General features: G+C 42.3%; 1 protein-coding gene across 2 annotated transcripts; it reads right to left on the bottom strand.

Annotated features, from left to right (window-relative positions):
* cldn11a (claudin 11a) lies at positions 1 to 5,336 on the bottom strand. 2 transcript variants are annotated; one of them, XM_071514592.1, is made up of 4 exons: positions 5,284 to 5,336; positions 4,711 to 4,959; positions 4,186 to 4,350; positions 1 to 1,769 (listed from the first exon to the last, which is right to left on the bottom strand). In XM_071514592.1, the coding sequence occupies exons 1-4, from the start codon at positions 5,303 to 5,305 to the stop codon at positions 1,507 to 1,509; spliced, it is 699 nt and encodes a 232-aa protein (XP_071370693.1). In that variant the 5' UTR covers positions 5,306 to 5,336; the 3' UTR covers positions 1 to 1,506. The 2 variants fall into 2 exon arrangements, with proteins under 2 accessions (XP_071370693.1, XP_071370694.1); XM_071514593.1 differs by lacking the exon at positions 5,284 to 5,336 and having other exon boundaries at positions 4,711 to 5,153.
* Positions 5,337 to 17,208: the final 11,872 nt, after the last annotated feature.

The raw sequence follows: 17,208 nt of genomic DNA, 5'->3' as shown, positions 1-17,208 counted from the left end.
AATCCTTTCATCTTTATTACAGAAAATCAAACAATAGCACATCAGTGGAACACTTATCACAATAAATAACCGTGGCTAACACTGCTGCGGTAGGGATCTGACTCGTGAGCTGGGGAATATCAGGTTCCATCTGCGTTCAGAGAAGTTTTGACTTACTGAACATTCAAGTCATCACATTCCTTAAAGCTAGTACAACGTATGTAATTTGGATTTTTCACGCGCACTTGTAAAATTATTGCTTTAGCTACAGACCTGCTTATATAGACACACTATATAAAGAATTCAGCATTGATCAAAATATTAAAAGGAACCAGAGGAAAGTTAGTTACAGCAGAATATGTGTCAAAGTAACTTTGGATTAAGGAATATTAAGGAATATTACCATCAGATGAGAGTTATGAGCCAAAAAATGAAAGTTTTGTGCTCTCTAATAAGCTGATCTTTTGTTGATCGGAATCTAAAACTCACAGATATCTATAACTGTATACACAACTTTGCCAAGTACGCATAATTTGACTCTTAATCAGCACTACCATGGCACAAAACACTAGCTTTCTGCCAAGAATGACAGTTAGAATATATGCAACACTTGGTCCTAACACACAGTGGAGGGCTGCTGGCTGAAGTCTGCATATTTTTCAGAAATAGAACAAGTGCTGTGAAATATACGCTCTTATCAGTCTAGAGTCATGTAGCACTTGATAGGGAAACAGTACTACTTTTTATCACGTTTGCCACTCCAGGGGGCAAGTGGCAAATGGATTTAATACTTGTATAATACTGTCAAAAAAACATCAGTGTTCATAATCTTACAAAAAACTGTTAATGGACACATTCTCATAACCAAAACATAACACTGACACACACTGCTCTTATCAAAACAAGAGATCATGGTATTGTATTTATTACAGAAAACACACATATTTATAAACAAAGGCACTCAAAGATTTAATCTCTAGGCACATCTACGTAGAAAAATAGAAGTAATATAGAAAATCAATAGCTCAGTCCATGTGGCCAGAAAGGCATTGTGTTTAGGACCCCAGGCTTCTGTGCAGGCAGTTATTCAGACACCTGTACAGTTATGCAACAGTGGGGTGAGTCCATGCCACGCCCCTCAAGAGGAGACAGGGAGATGAGCTCTGTGATACAACAACAATCCATCGTGTGGCGAAAAAGAGCTCCGACAAAAACATTGTGCGGTCATTTTGCTCTTTGTGTTCATATGTATGAATGTCCCTTTTATATATGTTTATGGGTGCACATTCAAGAGTTTGTGTATTTTCCTGCACATAAACCATGTATCTGTGCACAGGCAACATGCATGAGTGTGTGTGTGTGTGTATCTCAATCTGCCTCTGTATAAGTCTGCATATAACTGCAATTATTTGTATGCGGATGTGTGTGTTTGAGTGTGTATTCATGTGTGTATGTATGTCTCAGTGTGTCTCTATATACATACTACAGTCCCCCGCGCATCCGCTTGGTATTCAAATCGCTCCAGTCTCAGACGTGGGCGCTCTTGGCGTGGTTGGTGGAGGGGGCCGGTGGGTTGGCCCCGCCCTGTTTGGCGTAGTAGAAGCGGTTGTTATCCTGGTAGGAGCGGGAGGAGGAGTTGTCTGAGGAGCAGCAGGTGACGAGGGAGCCGCCCAGCAGGGAGAAGACGGAGCCCAGCCAGCCGGCGTACAGGGAGAAGCCGAAGGCCATGAGGCCGTGCTCCTGGTGGGCCCCGATGGGAAACCAGACTGTAGACACCATACCACACAGGGCTGGGGAGAAACAGACAGAAGGACAGTTCAGCTGAATTGGGGATGCAAAATGATGCTATTGAAAGCTACATATAAACTCATTTTACATCACAACAGACAGGTCTGGGGAGAAACAGATAGAAGGACAGTTCAGTTGAATTAGGGATGCAAAATGATGCTATTGAAAGCTACATATAAACTCATTTTACATCACAACAGACAGGTCTGGGGAGAAACAGATAGAAGGACAGTTCAGTTGAATTGGGGATGCAAAATGATGCTACTGAAAGCTACATATAGGCCTACATACATACATGTTGCATTACCATATAGGGCTGGGAAGCAACAACCTGATAGTGTAATTAAACTGGGAATGCAAAATGGTGCTATTGAATGCAACAAATATGTACACATATATGTTGTATCACCACAAACAGAGCTGAGAAGAGAAAGACTGACAGATAGTGTAATCACAATGGGGATGCAAAATGGTGTAACTGAAAGCAACCTATACACATATACATGCTGTGTCATCACCACCCACAGGGGTAGGAAGAGACAGCTTGATATGCAGTATTGTGTAATTAAACTGGGGATCCCAAATGGCGCAAATGAAAGCAACCTATGCACATATAGATTCTGAATGACCACACACACAGGGCTGGGGAGACTAATGGTTGTGTACTAGTATTCGTCCACAGCACAGATAGAGAGGTGGGTCTAAGAAAGAAAACTACACTACCTGGGTATACATCCACTACCCATTCACAGATTACATCCAAGCCACATATTTTAGATCTTTGGCGAACCAAATCTAAACATATTTTCGTTAGCCTATCATGATTCTCGCTATGTCAACTTCCGCATCTTCGTCTGTCTCGGCTGTCAACCAAAACTGACAGGCATTGAGAGTCTTATCCCTCTGTAGCCCTCTAGTACTAGGATGGCCTATGCACATCTATAGAAGTATCTTCTTAGGTGCTGGGTTGAAGCTAAGTCTCTAAACATGAAGCTCCAAAACCCTGATGGCTTGAAACATCGTCTTGAAAGTGATTTTGGAGCATAGTGTGTGGGTTCTACACTTTATGTGTATCTATATCCTGCACTGGGGAAAAGAGGGGCACAGACAGATTCATAGTTTGATACAGACACAATAAGTACAGGAGGCATGTAAACAAATAAGGCTTTTACTGTTACATCTGTATATTCCACACAACACAAGGGATCCACAGACAGACAGAAAGAGCACAGCAAGAATTAAGGGTGTTATGTAAGCTTTGCCTTGAACCACAGAAGAGGGGCTTAGCCTGCTATAAGACCTATACAAATATTGAATTCCCTGTGCAGCTGATAGGAACTTGTATAGTACCTTTAAGTTCCTGCCGGTGTGGACTACCACAGAAACTAGCACAGAACAACAGTATGAAATCCTTTTAACACCAATGAAATGTGAATATATGGTGCCAGAATGGGAAAATTTGAATCCAGAAATAAAGAGTGGATCGGCGGCACTCACAGGTTACAGTTAGCAAAAATAATTAAAGTGGGACTAAAAATAATTGTTTTTTGGAAGCTTTGCTGCGAGTGTGGAATCAGTAATAGGGAATATGGCAAGTGGATTTTTTTTTTCCACTGTTCAATTTTCTCTCTCTCTCTCTCTCTCTCTCTTTCTCAATCTCTCTCTCTCTCACACACACACACACACACACACACACACACACTCACACTGTGAAAAACCTTAGTGTGACAAAATAGAAAATAAATACATAGATTATATGTGCATTCCCAATTGCACAAAAGTGGACAGAAACATGCACAAATATAGTTATTGGCTGATGTTTGTGTGTCAGGGATATAACTGTTTTCTTATGGACAACATGGTTACTGGAAAACTGTTGGTCACAGGTGTTGAAAATCTCATTTGGGTGTTACATGGGCGTAGGAAAAAGCTGCAGCAAGGGACAAATATTTATAAGCACAGTAAACTGGGGAGCTCAGAGAATGGGTTTCCATGTGGATCAGGACTATAGGCAGGGTGTGGATGAGAGTAGGTGGAGGAGTGGAATGTGCATGGGGTCTGGGGGGGAAGGGTTGGATCGACTGCCGGGAACATGTAGGCTAAGTGTGTGTGTGTGTGTGTATGTGTGTGTGTGTGTGTGTGTGTGTGTGTGTGTGTGTGTGTGTGTGCACTCCAGGGAGGAAGATAGTCATATGCTGCATCCTTTACTCTCAGCACCTCATAAGCCTTTGAGCTGGGGTTAAGAGAGGTCAGGGTCAGGAAGGTTGGGTGGGGACGGGATCTTGGTGTACATGTGCATGTGAGTGTAAAACAATTTGCCCTGCTACAATTTTCATTTTGTCTGACCATGACATTCAGTTTTTGTCTTCATTTTAGTGCCATTGTGTTAGTGAATTGAGTCTAAGTACAGTCTCTTACCGACTATGAGTAGGAGCACTCCTCCCAGGATGCAGCGTTTGTTCTTGGCGCTCTCGGGTTCGTTGCCCAGGTTGATGCAGGGCATAGACATCAGGATTATTCCCACTGCCGGGAGACCCAGGATCGAACCTGTGATCATCAGGGCGCGAGTCGTCTGGACGTACGCTGTAGAAACACATATGATGATACTGTCAATAACCCACACCTTACCTCAATTTCCACAGAAGCTTGTGGGTAATGTTATATAATCAAGAGGGGATACACAACAATACAGAGCTAATATATACTTTGATAAGTCAAAATTAGGTGAATAATGGAGACTAATAGTTCATTTTGGAGTTTAAAAATTAATAGATGGCAGGTCCTGGCAAGAGGAAAAGTGGGAGAAACAACAGGACATAATAGAATAGAATCTGTATAAATACTTGCATAGAAACTACTTGATTTCAAAAACAAGATGTATACAAATGTATGTAAATCTAGCTATATAAACCACTATGCTGTTGTAGAGAGAGCAGTGTCTACCTGGCAGGTCGAGGATCTGAGTCAGGCTGACGCAGTGGTACAGAGCGGTGGAGATGACACAGTCAGCCCAGGGTCCCTTGGCTCCCAGCTCGTCCATCTTCTTACAGGTGTTCATGCCGTACTTACACATAAGCACCCAGTCATTGGTGGCGGTCGCGATCACGATGCCCATCCAGCCGATACAGCTGATCAGAAAGCCGCTCAGTTGGAGACACGAGTTCGCCATGGCGCAAACGGTGCGTAAACAGACTGGTCCCGGGTTCAGAAACCGTTATCAACCCCAAAACCAAACCGCAAGACAAAGTGAACAGAATTAACCTTTGGTAAATTAGACAAATCTGGAATTGTAGGCTACTGAGTCAGAGAGTAGCCTAATATTTGAACTGATATTCCACCGCACAAATTAATCCAGCAGCAACGTTTACAATTCCCTCTTAATTCAATAATTCCATCAGTCGAGCTGTGTTGCGCACTTTAGAAGAATGGATCTTTCTCATCATCATAAGTTTTATAGGCGAAAGTTCACTGGGGGAAAAAAAGTACTCTCAAACTTTCAACCAATCAGATACTTACAGACAAAAACGAAAAAATGCATCCCCCACTTTCATTGTGTCTGTAAGGGCTTTGGTGCGCACTGCCCCTCTCAGACAGCCAAGAGATACAATATGCATTATTGGCTGTCTGAGTAGCTGTTTTGTTTTGGAGCTGACACATTTTAAAGAGATGTGCTGCCATCTACTGGCCACATATGTATTTCTTCAGCGCCATTTCTTCAATATGCACACTACTGAAACCAAATTTCTGAGCCAGTACATTTTTGGATTTATCTAGAAATCTAAATGTAAAAAAGATTTATTGTGCCATTTAATTCTTAATTTACAGTTAACTGCTGAGAAAAAGGCAAAGAAGTGAGAAAGCAGTTTCTTTTCTATTAGCCCACATAGCCATTATGCTCTCTCTCTCTCTCTCTCTCTCTCTCTCTCTCTCTCTCTCTCACACACACACACACACACACACACACACACACTGCTAATCTTCACAGAGACACTGTTCAGGCTATCTACCAACCCAGTAGTACTCTGCACATCAACATTTACCAGTTATGCCAATTCTGCAGCATTGGACCAAATCGGCTTTGAATGTAGGCCTATACAGTATGTCTTGTCTGTCAATATGTTTTGTCTTGCACTTAGTTTGTCAATCCTGTATCGTCTTGTCTAGCTGTCTTGTAATGTGTCAGCAGCTCAAATTCCTTGTGCAGCCGTTAAACTTGGCAAATAAAAGTGATTACAGCAGGGCTTTCCAAACTTTTTCATGCCAAATACTTAAGCTTGTGTCCAAAGGAACTTCAATTGGCAATTTGTGGTTAGTTTTGATACAGAAATTAAACTATTTTGCTGTTATTTTGCTGGACCCAAACTTTGGAACCACTGTGGTACAGGATTTCCAAATGGCCAACAGGGGGCGATGTAGTACAACATTGGCTACAAAAGCACCACAGTTTGCCATTCAACAATTGTAGGACATATCCTTGCTCCTGTCCTTGCTGGATGGTGTTAAGTAAGTCCTCCATCACTCACATCAGTCCAGTGACATGGCAGCAGCATAGCAATCAGTCTAAGAGGAAGACAGAGAGAACGAGATACGTTTGATACTTCCACAAGGTCACTGACTGTAATGCCATGTCTGGCCCAGTTCCTCTCATGTTCTGTCCATTGCTCTTAGGTGTCAATGCTTGTCTGCTTGTATCTAAGACCCATAGCAAGACACCGGCTGTGTGTGTGTGTGTGTGTGTGTGTCACCTCCAGGGAAGAAACCGCAAGATACAAACACATTATAGATCATTGGGGTAAGTGGTTTGAGCCAGCCAGCCAAAACAGACAGCGTTACGCTCCATCTCTCCCACTGTTACTCTCTATCTCCTTCATATCTCTCTTGCTCTCTCTCTCTCTCTTTCTTTTTCTCTCTCCTTGCAACCTCTGTCATTCACCCCTCTAATGGAGTTGTCTGCTCTGCTCTGGTCCGTGATGGATAGATAGATAGATAGATAGATAGATAGATAGATAGATAGATAGATAGATAGATAGATAGATAGATAGATAGACAGATAATGAGAAAGGCTGATGCTTAGGAGGTGAACGAAAGTATGGGGGCAAATGTGCTCAGAAGGTGAGAGAGAACATGAGACTGAGTTGTGAAAGAGCAAGGAAGGAAATCAAAGACACAATCAGAGAAAGAATGAGTTTGTGCACATGAGGAAATGTGAGATAGAGGGAGAGAGAGAGATGGAGAGAGAGAGAAAGTCATTTGGAAGAAGTAGAATGAGAGTGAGCGAGACATATCCCCCTATAATTCCCGGAGCAGTCTGTCTGATGCAGGAGGAGTGAGGCAGCAAGGGAATGGGAATATTATGCTAATGGGGTGAGGATCGCAAACTGCGGCGCTGACAGAGAGGGATGATGGGATTTTAGCCCTCCTGGGGAGGGAACAAGGGGCCGGCAGGCATGTTGACGGTGTGTATGTGGGTGTGTGTGTGGGTGCATGGGGGCATCTGAGCGCAGGGGGAACTTTAAACTTTAAATCAGGAGAGTGGAGTGGAAGTGAGGGGAAGTGTGGCGGAGTAAGTCTTCTCCTACCCTTCACGGTGTCAGAGCTGTCAGTCAGCCGATGGGGAGAGATGAGGAGGAATGGCACTCTGTTTGTCTCGGCTAACCAAGACTAGTGGTCCAGTCCAGAGGTGGAGAGCGCAGCGGTGCAGAATGAGTTATGAGTGGGGAGGTAAAGAGGAGCAATGATAGAGTGATTAGAGGACGAAGGGCACCTTTTCAGGCCAGCCCACTGCGATGGAGTGGCAGCCATACTGGATGAGTCATCCTGGCCTACGGGCCTGATGGGCACTTTGTCAAATAGTTGTCAAGTCACATCCTATGATTAACAGGAGGCAGAGGCGTAGGAGAGGTGGAGCAGTTTATGCTGTTGTGCAACAGCAACAACATGTTACTGTAACTGATGGGGTCTCTGCCAAGATGCTACACTGTACATCCATTTAGGAAAAAAAAAATATTACCTGGACTTTATCATTCAATATTTCAAGAAATATGCATGATCCAGTCTGTCAAAGTGTTGTCATTTTTTCAGCCAAGGACTTGAATTATCTGCTATTCTTTATCAATCACCTTGTAAGCGAAGGTATCACATTTCTTTTTTAAATTACAGACATCTCATTCTGAAACAAAACTCTTCAGTTGTACCTGCAATTGCTACTACTGATACGCCCTCTGGGTTAGTGTTTTGCTTAATTTGAAACAAGAAAATCAATTCAGGGTGCTGGCTCTGATCCTTTCCACTGTGTCAGTCTCAGTAGAACTCTGCTGGGTATGGTGGTCATTTAATGGCATATTGTTGACAAAGTAATACTATTAGTGAGTAGAAGTAAATCTTTATAAAGATCAATTAGGTTTGGTTCTGCGGGGTAAAACTGAAGCCTGGATGTGAGAGAACACAAGTGTGTTTTTTGCTGATACTGCTGTATCTGAATGTAAGGAATTGTCATACATTTAAAGTAAAGGTCTAAGTAAGTATGTCTAAGTAAAATCCATTCCCGCTATTTAATGTATCTCAGCCTGGAGCTCCTGTCTCTACCACCCTATATAGAATAATATGACTGCAACCAGCATTTTCATGCAAATTCAAACTGAGCGGATACATCCAACCCCCCATGTTTTTTTGCTGCTTCCACAAATAAATTGACCAAGCTGGTGTTTTGTATCTGGATTGTGTCTAAATATTATTAAGATGGATTACACTTACATCTGATATTATAACCAGACTTTCGTAGTTACTTTATATCAAATGGAGATGCATTGTGTTGCCAAAAGCAACTCTGATCACTTCAACTTATACTTTTGCTCTATCCAAATAGCATCTGATCATCCAGAATTTTACCAGTTTGCTTTGTGGACATGTCTGTGTGAATTTGTGCCCTCTCTTTGTGCACTACGATCCCTATGCCTACCCCTATGCTTATCCAGAGGTTCAAAGCGGAACCCTTTTTTTGGTATCGTACTAAACCTTCAAGAGGGCATTGTGGTGCTATTTCATCTGTATAATATGTATATAGAAACATCAAATCTTTTCCAAATCAGGTTCTATGTAACATTTCCATGACGGTATCACCAAAAACATTATTTGAAGATTACGAACAAAGTGCTGCTTTCAGAGAACATTTTGTTTCTGACTGTACTGTAGATAACCAGAAGACAGAGCACACTGCAGGAAACGGGAGGTAACTCACAACTTGGATAGATTTTCTTATATTTCAACAAAGTCAAAGCCCTACTGTACCTACCGTGCACTCTATCTCAGCCCACAGCTCCTTTCTCTTCCACACTATCAATAAGAATGTGCCCCTTGGTTTATAGTCCTATGCTGTAAACAAGTTTTTTTCTCCAGGAGGTCAAAGGGGAAATATTTTCAATATTACTTTTTGGGAGCATTTTGGAGCTATACCAAAACTATATAGTAGGTACAGAAGTTGTAAAAGTGGTAGGTATTGATGGTGTCTGATTAGAGTTAGCTTCAATGAGAATAGAAGACAGCACCAGATAACAGACAGCATCAACAGGTCTCATCTGAAGGAGTGAGTTCTCGGCATGTTTGAATTTAAACCCACACAATGAGCACAGGAGGTGACTTTATGCAAAATAATATATTTATTACTAAACTAAAGCACACTCAATAATTAGGTAAATACAAGTGAATATAGTACAGTATATACAAGAGGTATACCTATATGAATCAATGGCAATAGGAATAGATGAGCATGTGAATATGCAATACTGATAATTAAACCAACATTTCAGCAGACACAATCATGGAAGATGAGCAGTGGAAGACATGAGTCAGGAAAACTGACTTAAATGAATCCTTGAATAACTGAATGGTTACTAGAACTATAGGGAGCCGTAATAAAGTGTGTGATATGTGTGTGAAGTGTGAATGTAATGGAATAGCTATGTGTGATGTATGATGTGATGCCCAGCGGACAATGATCAGTACATACGACACCAGCGGACGTCCGGAGGGAGATGAAGCACGCTGAGGCCGGGAGGCTGTGAGGAGTCTCGGCTGGACGAGGTGCTGGAGGATGAAGATCCGACGTCTGTTCAGTTGATCTCAGCAGGCCGCAACAGGGTGAAGCACGCAGGCTGGAGCACGCAGGCTGCTGGACAGGGTTGTGGGTCTCTCAAGGCTAATGCCGACCCACTCTCGAGGTTCCGATGATTCTTCACAGTCAAACTCAGCAGGATAGCTGATAGCGAGGTTGTAGCAGGCAGGACACACAGACACACGTGCTGGTGTGTGTGTGTATTTGTCAGGCAGACAGGCAAGGCAGCAAGGCTCTCTTCACTGTTTAGGATTAAACAGGCCTTCTACTTGGCTTGTGATGATGACGCAGTTGAGTCTGTCTTTGGAGACAAACTTTGGAACAAAGTTGTTGTCAGACTCCCTTAGCACACGTGTCGTGACCACGTAAAGTGCATGAAATCCGCATTGGAAATGTGTGTATTTGGTTTTGTGGTGATCAGTTGAGGGGTGTGTGCGTGGGCTGGCATGTCTAGTGTTACGGCTCATTACATATGCATAAACCATTGATTTTGGCTCTCAGATCTATCCAATATGATTGACCGCCGTAACATTGACATTATTAAACTCAGCTTATTTCCTGAACGCTTTAATATCAAACATGGCTATCTAAGCCCCATGTAAAGATAAAGAAATTGAATAATGCAAATAACTATTATATAAAACATCACAGTTACACATAAAATTAGACATATACATTAGAGTCCACCACAATGTGAAGGTTTCATGAGTCTGTATCAAAGATTTCTCCTGATTTTGGACAAAGACAGGGCTGAGTGTTGGAGTTTTATGGTTATTTACCAGGTCTGTTCCTTGATGCCAGCTCTTAGGGGTGGAAATGAGGTAATTTACGTTGAAGTCAGTGCCCTTTCCTTTCAATCTCACAGTCTTCCCCCACCATACTGATCTGTTATCAGGGAGGAGGCTCACACAAAATGCACAGGGCCTTTCCAGATGTGAGATGACAATGATGATGTGGGTGCAGTTACTACAAAGTGTTCAACACTTCCAAAAAAGGCTATATGTTCAGATATGGACGTGTATGAATATTTCAGTAGTCGCGGGGAGCAAGACGGCCTAGTGATCAGAGAGACCGTCCTTCAACTGGAAGACCCAGATTTTACTGTCGGCAAGCAAAAGGAGAATTTCCCTACAGGATTAATGAAGTATCACATTATTATGATTTACATTAAAGTGGTGTGATGTCTTCTTCCTTGGATCTTCTGTTGATGAGGTTTGAGTTTCTGTAGGTGGCGCTCTTTTCTTTGTCTCTTCAGCCATGGTGGCTATCACTGCTCATGCTAACTACCCAGTTCTTCTATTTACTGCCTCTGTTTCTGCTGCCAGAAATGTAAAACGCATCACTTCCAGTGCGGCAGAGAATTTTTCCAGGGAAAGACCTACTTGACACAGGATGTGTAGAAGAGCAACTTTCTACAAATCTCAATTTGTTGCGATGTTTTGAATGCTGCTCTGAAAAAGGTCTATTACCGAAACATCACAATAAATTGATATTTGCCAGTAGATAGTTTGTAGGTTGCTTTTATTCTCCCAGCACCCATGACTCCCAGCAAACTTTATTTTATTATAGAAGAGCAACTGTAAAAGTTTTCATGAACTGGGTATCAGTTGAATCACTATTACGTTTCATCAATCAGACAGAGTAGCAACACAGACGTTTAGTTAAAGAAAAAGATTATCACTTTGGCTAATAATGCCAATAATAATGAGTAAAAAATGATTAGGTGTGAATGGGGCTACATAGCTGAAGCTTTTTGCAGACTGCGATTGTAACCGTCTTTTGCGTTCACTTTATGTCGGACTGTGTAATTGCAGAGAAGTAAAATCTTTATTATCAGCCTGTCAGACTGTAGGCTACATATTGAGGCCGTTGGCTGATGTTGACCTTGTCCCACTGAATGAACAAAGACTGCTAAGCATCTTTGAAGACAATTTCTCAGATGTGAAAAATGTGGGCAGTTAGATGGACAAAATGGCACAGTCAGCAAACACCTTAAGCCTGTTCATGTGAATATGCAGCTGTTGTTTTGAAATGAATTCAGCTCCAGCATCTCCTAATACCATAGCTTGCATGACCACTTACTGACCATTTTCAGAGATTTTTTTTTTGCTTATTGGCTAAGCGGTCTCAAATTAAAAAATCAACATGGAAGTGTTGTTTGTGGCGTATTGCGGCTCCTTTTGGGGCTCCAGTAGCACCTTTGGCCAATCTGAGAGTGGTTTTCCTTCTGCTGCACCTGCTCTGATTCTGCCTTGTCACTGCCACCAGTGTGCAGTAATGGAAAAAGTTAAATAGTCCCCATTAAATGTAATTATTAGCTGCTGATGATAACAATAAACAAAGCTTTTGAACAGAATAAATATAGAATACATGTATACATGTAATAATACATGTATATATACTTTTGAAACACTCAATATTATATTATATCATATTTTAAGATGGTGTATCATTGATGCACCATCATAGTGCACTAGGTTGGAAATTCAGCATATTAAAAAGCAATTAATAAAATAATATATAACCAACAAAGTAATATGTAAATGTTTTTTTTTTTTATTTTGAAGAGGGAAACAGATGGAGGTAGATGGTTCTATGATGTTAATCTCCACTGTTTGTGTCATCCTCTTCTGTTCTATGCCAGATGTGCAGGACAGAAGTTTCCAGAGTCCTCTGAAAATCTTCTGATACCGTTCTGTTTTTTAATTTCTCTGGCTGTGGGTTGGAAGGCCGAAGCATCGTCCTCTTCCGTCTGTTTTCTCCCTCTGGCTGGGAGCTTGAACAGTGATGTCCCAAGCGAAGTCTTCAGCAAAGTAAACTTCAGCATGGCGGTCTTCCTGTTTGATGTCAGGTGTGCAGGTGAGAGATTTCCAGAGGCCTCTGAAAAATCTCCTGACACCCTTCTTCTTCTTTGCCCTCTTGCCGTGGGCTTCATCACTGACGTTTGAAGCATCGTCGTCCTCCTTTTTGATGTAGGTCTTCTTTTTCTCCCTCTGGCTGGGAGCTTGAACAGTGACATCCCAAGTGAAGTCCTCAGCAAAGTAAACGTCAGCATGGTCGTCTTCAATATCAGGCGTGAAGGTCAGAAATTTCCAGAGTCCTCTGAAAAATCTTCTGATAACCTTCTTTTTCTTTGTCTTCCTTTTGGAGTCTGAAGCATCATCCTCTTCCTGTTTGATGCAAGTCTTTTTTTTCGCCCTCTTGCTGTGGGTTTTCCAGAGTCCTCCGGAAAACCTTGTGCTACCCTTCTCTTTTTTTGCCCTTGACTTTTTCACTTCGCCTCATCAGTTGGAGCCAAGTTGTCGGAGGCCATAAGAGACTTCTTCTCCATCAAATCCATGCTGGCCTTGGCTCTTTCAATGGCAGCCCTGAGTTTGTTTGCCAGCTCATTGAGGGCTGACTCAGAGTCCTTATCCTGGGTGGTACGTGGGGCCTGGGTGGTACCGGTGGCCTGGGTGGTATGTGAGGCCTGGGTGGTACCGGAGGCCTGGGTGGTATGTGGGGCCTGGGTGGTACGTGGGGCCTGGATGGTACGCGGGGCCTGGGTGGTACGCGGGGCCTGGGTGGTACGCGAGGCCCGGGTGGTACGCGGGGCCTGGGGGGCACGGGAGGCCCGGGAGGTACGGGGTGGCTGGGGTGCACAGGAAGGTACAGCAATGAACAACTTATCCCAAAGTGCCGATCTGGAGTTGGATGGATTTGCGTATTCCAGCATATCCATTACTGTCATGTAGTCAGTGGACAACATCCAGAGTGCATTCTCAAGGTTGAGATGCAGTGTGGCCTCCCTTGGGTTGTCGGTGAAGCGCAGGTCTGGATTGGTGACCTTGACCTTGTTGATCAAATTGATCAGCCGACTCCAGACTAGCCTGCATTCTTCTCAACAGCTGTATCGCTTGTCATCTTCCTGTAAGAGTGCCACTTTGAGGACCCTCCTGACGGAGTCCTTGCTCAGTATGAGCGTCTGGAAGAAGAGAAGAGCAGAAGAAGAAGAATGGTTAATTGTCATTTCATTTCATCTCCATGTCTCACAAACACAACCTACATCCCAATATAGTGCAGGGAATGCTTATGAAGGTATTTATGTTGCAAAACCTGAAAGCTTTAGATTTTCTGCATGTTTTAAATCTGCTGTTGTCATCCCTGTACCCAAGAAGTCTAATGTTGTCAGTCTGAATGATCACAGGCCTCTTGCTCTGACTTCTGTTGTTATGAAGGTGTTTGAGCAACTGGTCTGCAACCATTTATCCAATGTTGAGATGGACATGTTTCAGTTTGCCTCTCGGGCTAACAGGGAGGATGCTATAGAGGATGCTGTGTCTCTGTGTCTACACAGTATCCTGCAGCACCTGGAGGCCCCCGCCACCTATGTAAGGGTTTTGTTTATTGATTTTAGTTCAGCGTTTAACACCATCGTGCCCCTTAAACTATTTGATAAACTTCAGGTGCTGGGAATTAATCAGTCTCCATGCAACTGGATTTTAGATTTTCTGTCAGATAGGAAGCAGGTGATTAAGATAGGTAACATGTTCTCTAGGCCTATGACCCTCAACACTGGGGCCCCTCAGGGTTGTGTTCTCTCACCTCTGCTGTACTCACTATATACCAATGATTGTGTATGATGATTCTGTATGTAATGATTCTGAATCTGTGCAGATTTTTAAATATGCTGATGACACAACAGTGGCAGGCATGATAAGGAACGGTGATGGATCAGCCTACAGGGCTGAGTTGGGGGTCCTAGTGGAGTGGTGTAGGGCAAACAACCTGGTTTTAAACATCGCTAAGACAAAATAAATGATAATTGTCTTCCGGAGGGTCATCAATGACCAGATAGTGGAGAGGGTTGACACTTTTAAATTCCTTGGCACCACCATATGCCACACTCTGAAGTGGGAAGTCAACAGCTATATAATTAACAAGTGGCAGACCAGAGGTTTCACTTTCTGTGCCAGTTTAAAAAGTTTGGCATGACTGGGGAGGCGATGCTGCACTTCTACAGAGCTACTGTGGAGAGTGTCCTCGCCTTTTCAGTCACAGTGTGGTATGGCAACACAACCGCCCTTGAGAGGGGACAGTCAGAAAGAGTTGTACGCACAGTGTCTAAGATCATTGGCTGTGACCTTCCCTCTGTGACCTCCATATATGCCACACATATCAGACGCAGAAGGTGATCGCCGACCCCTCTCACCCTGCTAGCTCCCTCTTCAAACCCCTCCCCTCCGGAAGGAGATTACAGAGTTTTAGGTGCAGGACATCTCGCCTCAGGAACAGTACATATCCTGAGGCTGTTTGTTACTTGAACTCTGACGCACAAGCACTAGTAGTAGTAGAGCAAGCATTAGCCAACATGCACTTTAAAAATAGGTAGGTAGCAGCACAAGGCAACAAGCACTTTAAAATGAATGTAGCAGCACAAAAAACTTTAGGACTTTATCATAGTTTGAAAGTATAAATGTAATAACTGTTTTTGCTGTTCTTATTTTATATATTTTATTTACTTATGTGTGTTTTTTTTTTTTTTTTGGTTTTTTTTTAAGAGCTGCACTGAGGCAAATTCCTATCAACTGTGTTGACATGGCAATAAAGTATTGAACTTGAACTTGAACTTGTAGACTTGATCTGAGAACTTGTAGAATGCGATCTGAGAACTTGTAGAATGAATGTGAACTTGTATGTTGAAATTTTCACTCACAAAAAAATATTCACACACCCGTGTTCTGAATTTGAAGTTACAGACAAAAATTATCAAATGTGTAAATTGATAGTTTGATAAATACACCGAAAGCTGAAAACTTATAAGGCAACATTTACTCACATTTATTTTTTAGTTTAGTTAATTTCCCAGTACAACCACAAGTTAGGCCGTCATTGTAAATAAGAATTTGTTCTTAATTGACCTGCTTGGTTAAATAAACATTAAATAAATAAAAAAAAAATAAACAAGTCGGTGATTACAACCTCTCAAACTGCTAGCTAACTGTGACCAAATATATCAAGTAAACTGAAATAAATTTGTCCCGGTTGATCATCTTGATTAACAGTACTTGGTGTTCCACTGATGAGTTGGAAATGTCCAGTCAAGTAACATTAACTCTGATTTAGTTGTTTATAGGCACTTTATTAAGTTACAGCCACAGTATTACACTCTTCAGTACAACTCAACGGCAGTCAGCTGGCGGTGTATTGAGCGTAACCACTGGTAAAGCAAAGCATTATAGGAAGGGCTAAAAAGGCCTATACCCAGCTAAAAATGACCAGTGAAAAGTAAGTCTATTAGAAATTGAGTCAATCTGCACAACACAGACTTAGGAATGATGGCTGTGTGTGTGTGTGTGTGTGTGTGTGTGTGTGTGTGTGTGTGTGTGTGTGTGTGTGTGTGTGAAGTCAGGGGGCAGGGTAGATCACTCAAATCTTTGTTTTTACTGAAACTACATTATATCTACTCAAGTTCTGTGTTAACGCTATGACTGACATGCATCATGGGACATGTAGTGCAGTTCAACCTGAGAATCAAGGTGGCTTAAAGATTGGATAACCCATACTGGGCCAACACGCACTAAAATGGGTATCAAGCATGCACTTGTACACTAAATCACCCTGAAAAGTCTGGGTTACTTTGGACAGATAATTAAAATATATATATTACATAATTTCCCATTTTTCTCCCATTTCTCCAATTCAATTCAGTTATTAGAGAGCTAGAGAACAGGTGCCCATTTACCTTACCCACATGCAATAGAACAAACCATCTGTCTGCTTATCAACTCCTTGATCATAACACAATATAGTAACTTTCACCACTGCTCATTTTAGAAAGGCCACTGCGAGAAAACGTGTTCTTTGTTTAGATTATCAAATGGCCAATGGATCATTTGTTTGTTTCTGGCTGCTAGCGTTAGCATTAGCTAGCGTTAGCAACATGGCTAACGTTGCTAACGCTAGCTACGCTAGCTAACGCTAGCAGCCAGAAACAAACATAGTTAGATGTTTGTTTCTTTTGTGGCTGGTCCTGGCTTCCTTGTAGCTCCTAGTTTCTTTTCTGGCTGCTAGTGGTAGCGTTAGCAACATGGCTAACGCTACCGCTACCGATAGCTACCAGGGAAAACCTATCCTATACCTCTTTTGGTTGCGCAATGGATGACGCACTTCCTTTGTGCCATAAATCAAGCCTTCATTCTCCCGGGAGATCGTACCCGGTGGCAGACAGAATTGCATAGTGAAAGCGAGGCTTATAGGGAACCAATCTAAACGGCGACGGTGTCATTATTCTATAGCCATTACACTGTGCAATCGATTTTTACTTCATAATGATAAGTTAAAGCAAAAAC

The sequence above is a fragment of the Centroberyx affinis genome, unplaced genomic scaffold (assembly GCF_046629955.1).
Source record: "Centroberyx affinis isolate AG114_WGS23_722 - 3 ecotype Tasmania unplaced genomic scaffold, CSIRO-AGI_Caff_v1 ptg009313l_1, whole genome shotgun sequence".
NCBI lineage: Eukaryota > Metazoa > Chordata > Actinopteri > Beryciformes > Berycidae > Centroberyx > Centroberyx affinis.
This window is presented reverse-complemented; position numbering and strand designations above follow the sequence as displayed.

Excerpts from the sequence above, each read along its gene's own strand:
- cldn11a (XM_071514592.1), bottom strand. The coding sequence starts at position 5,305 with ATGCATTTTTTCGTTTTTGTCT. Across the intron at positions 4,351-4,710 it reads TCAGATCCTCGACCTGCCAG|CGTACGTCCAGACGACTCGC; the intron begins GTAGACACTGCT and ends GTGTTTCTACAG. Across the intron at positions 1,770-4,185 it reads AGTGCTCCTACTCATAGTCG|CCCTGTGTGGTATGGTGTCT; the intron begins GTAAGAGACTGT and ends GTTTCTCCCCAG.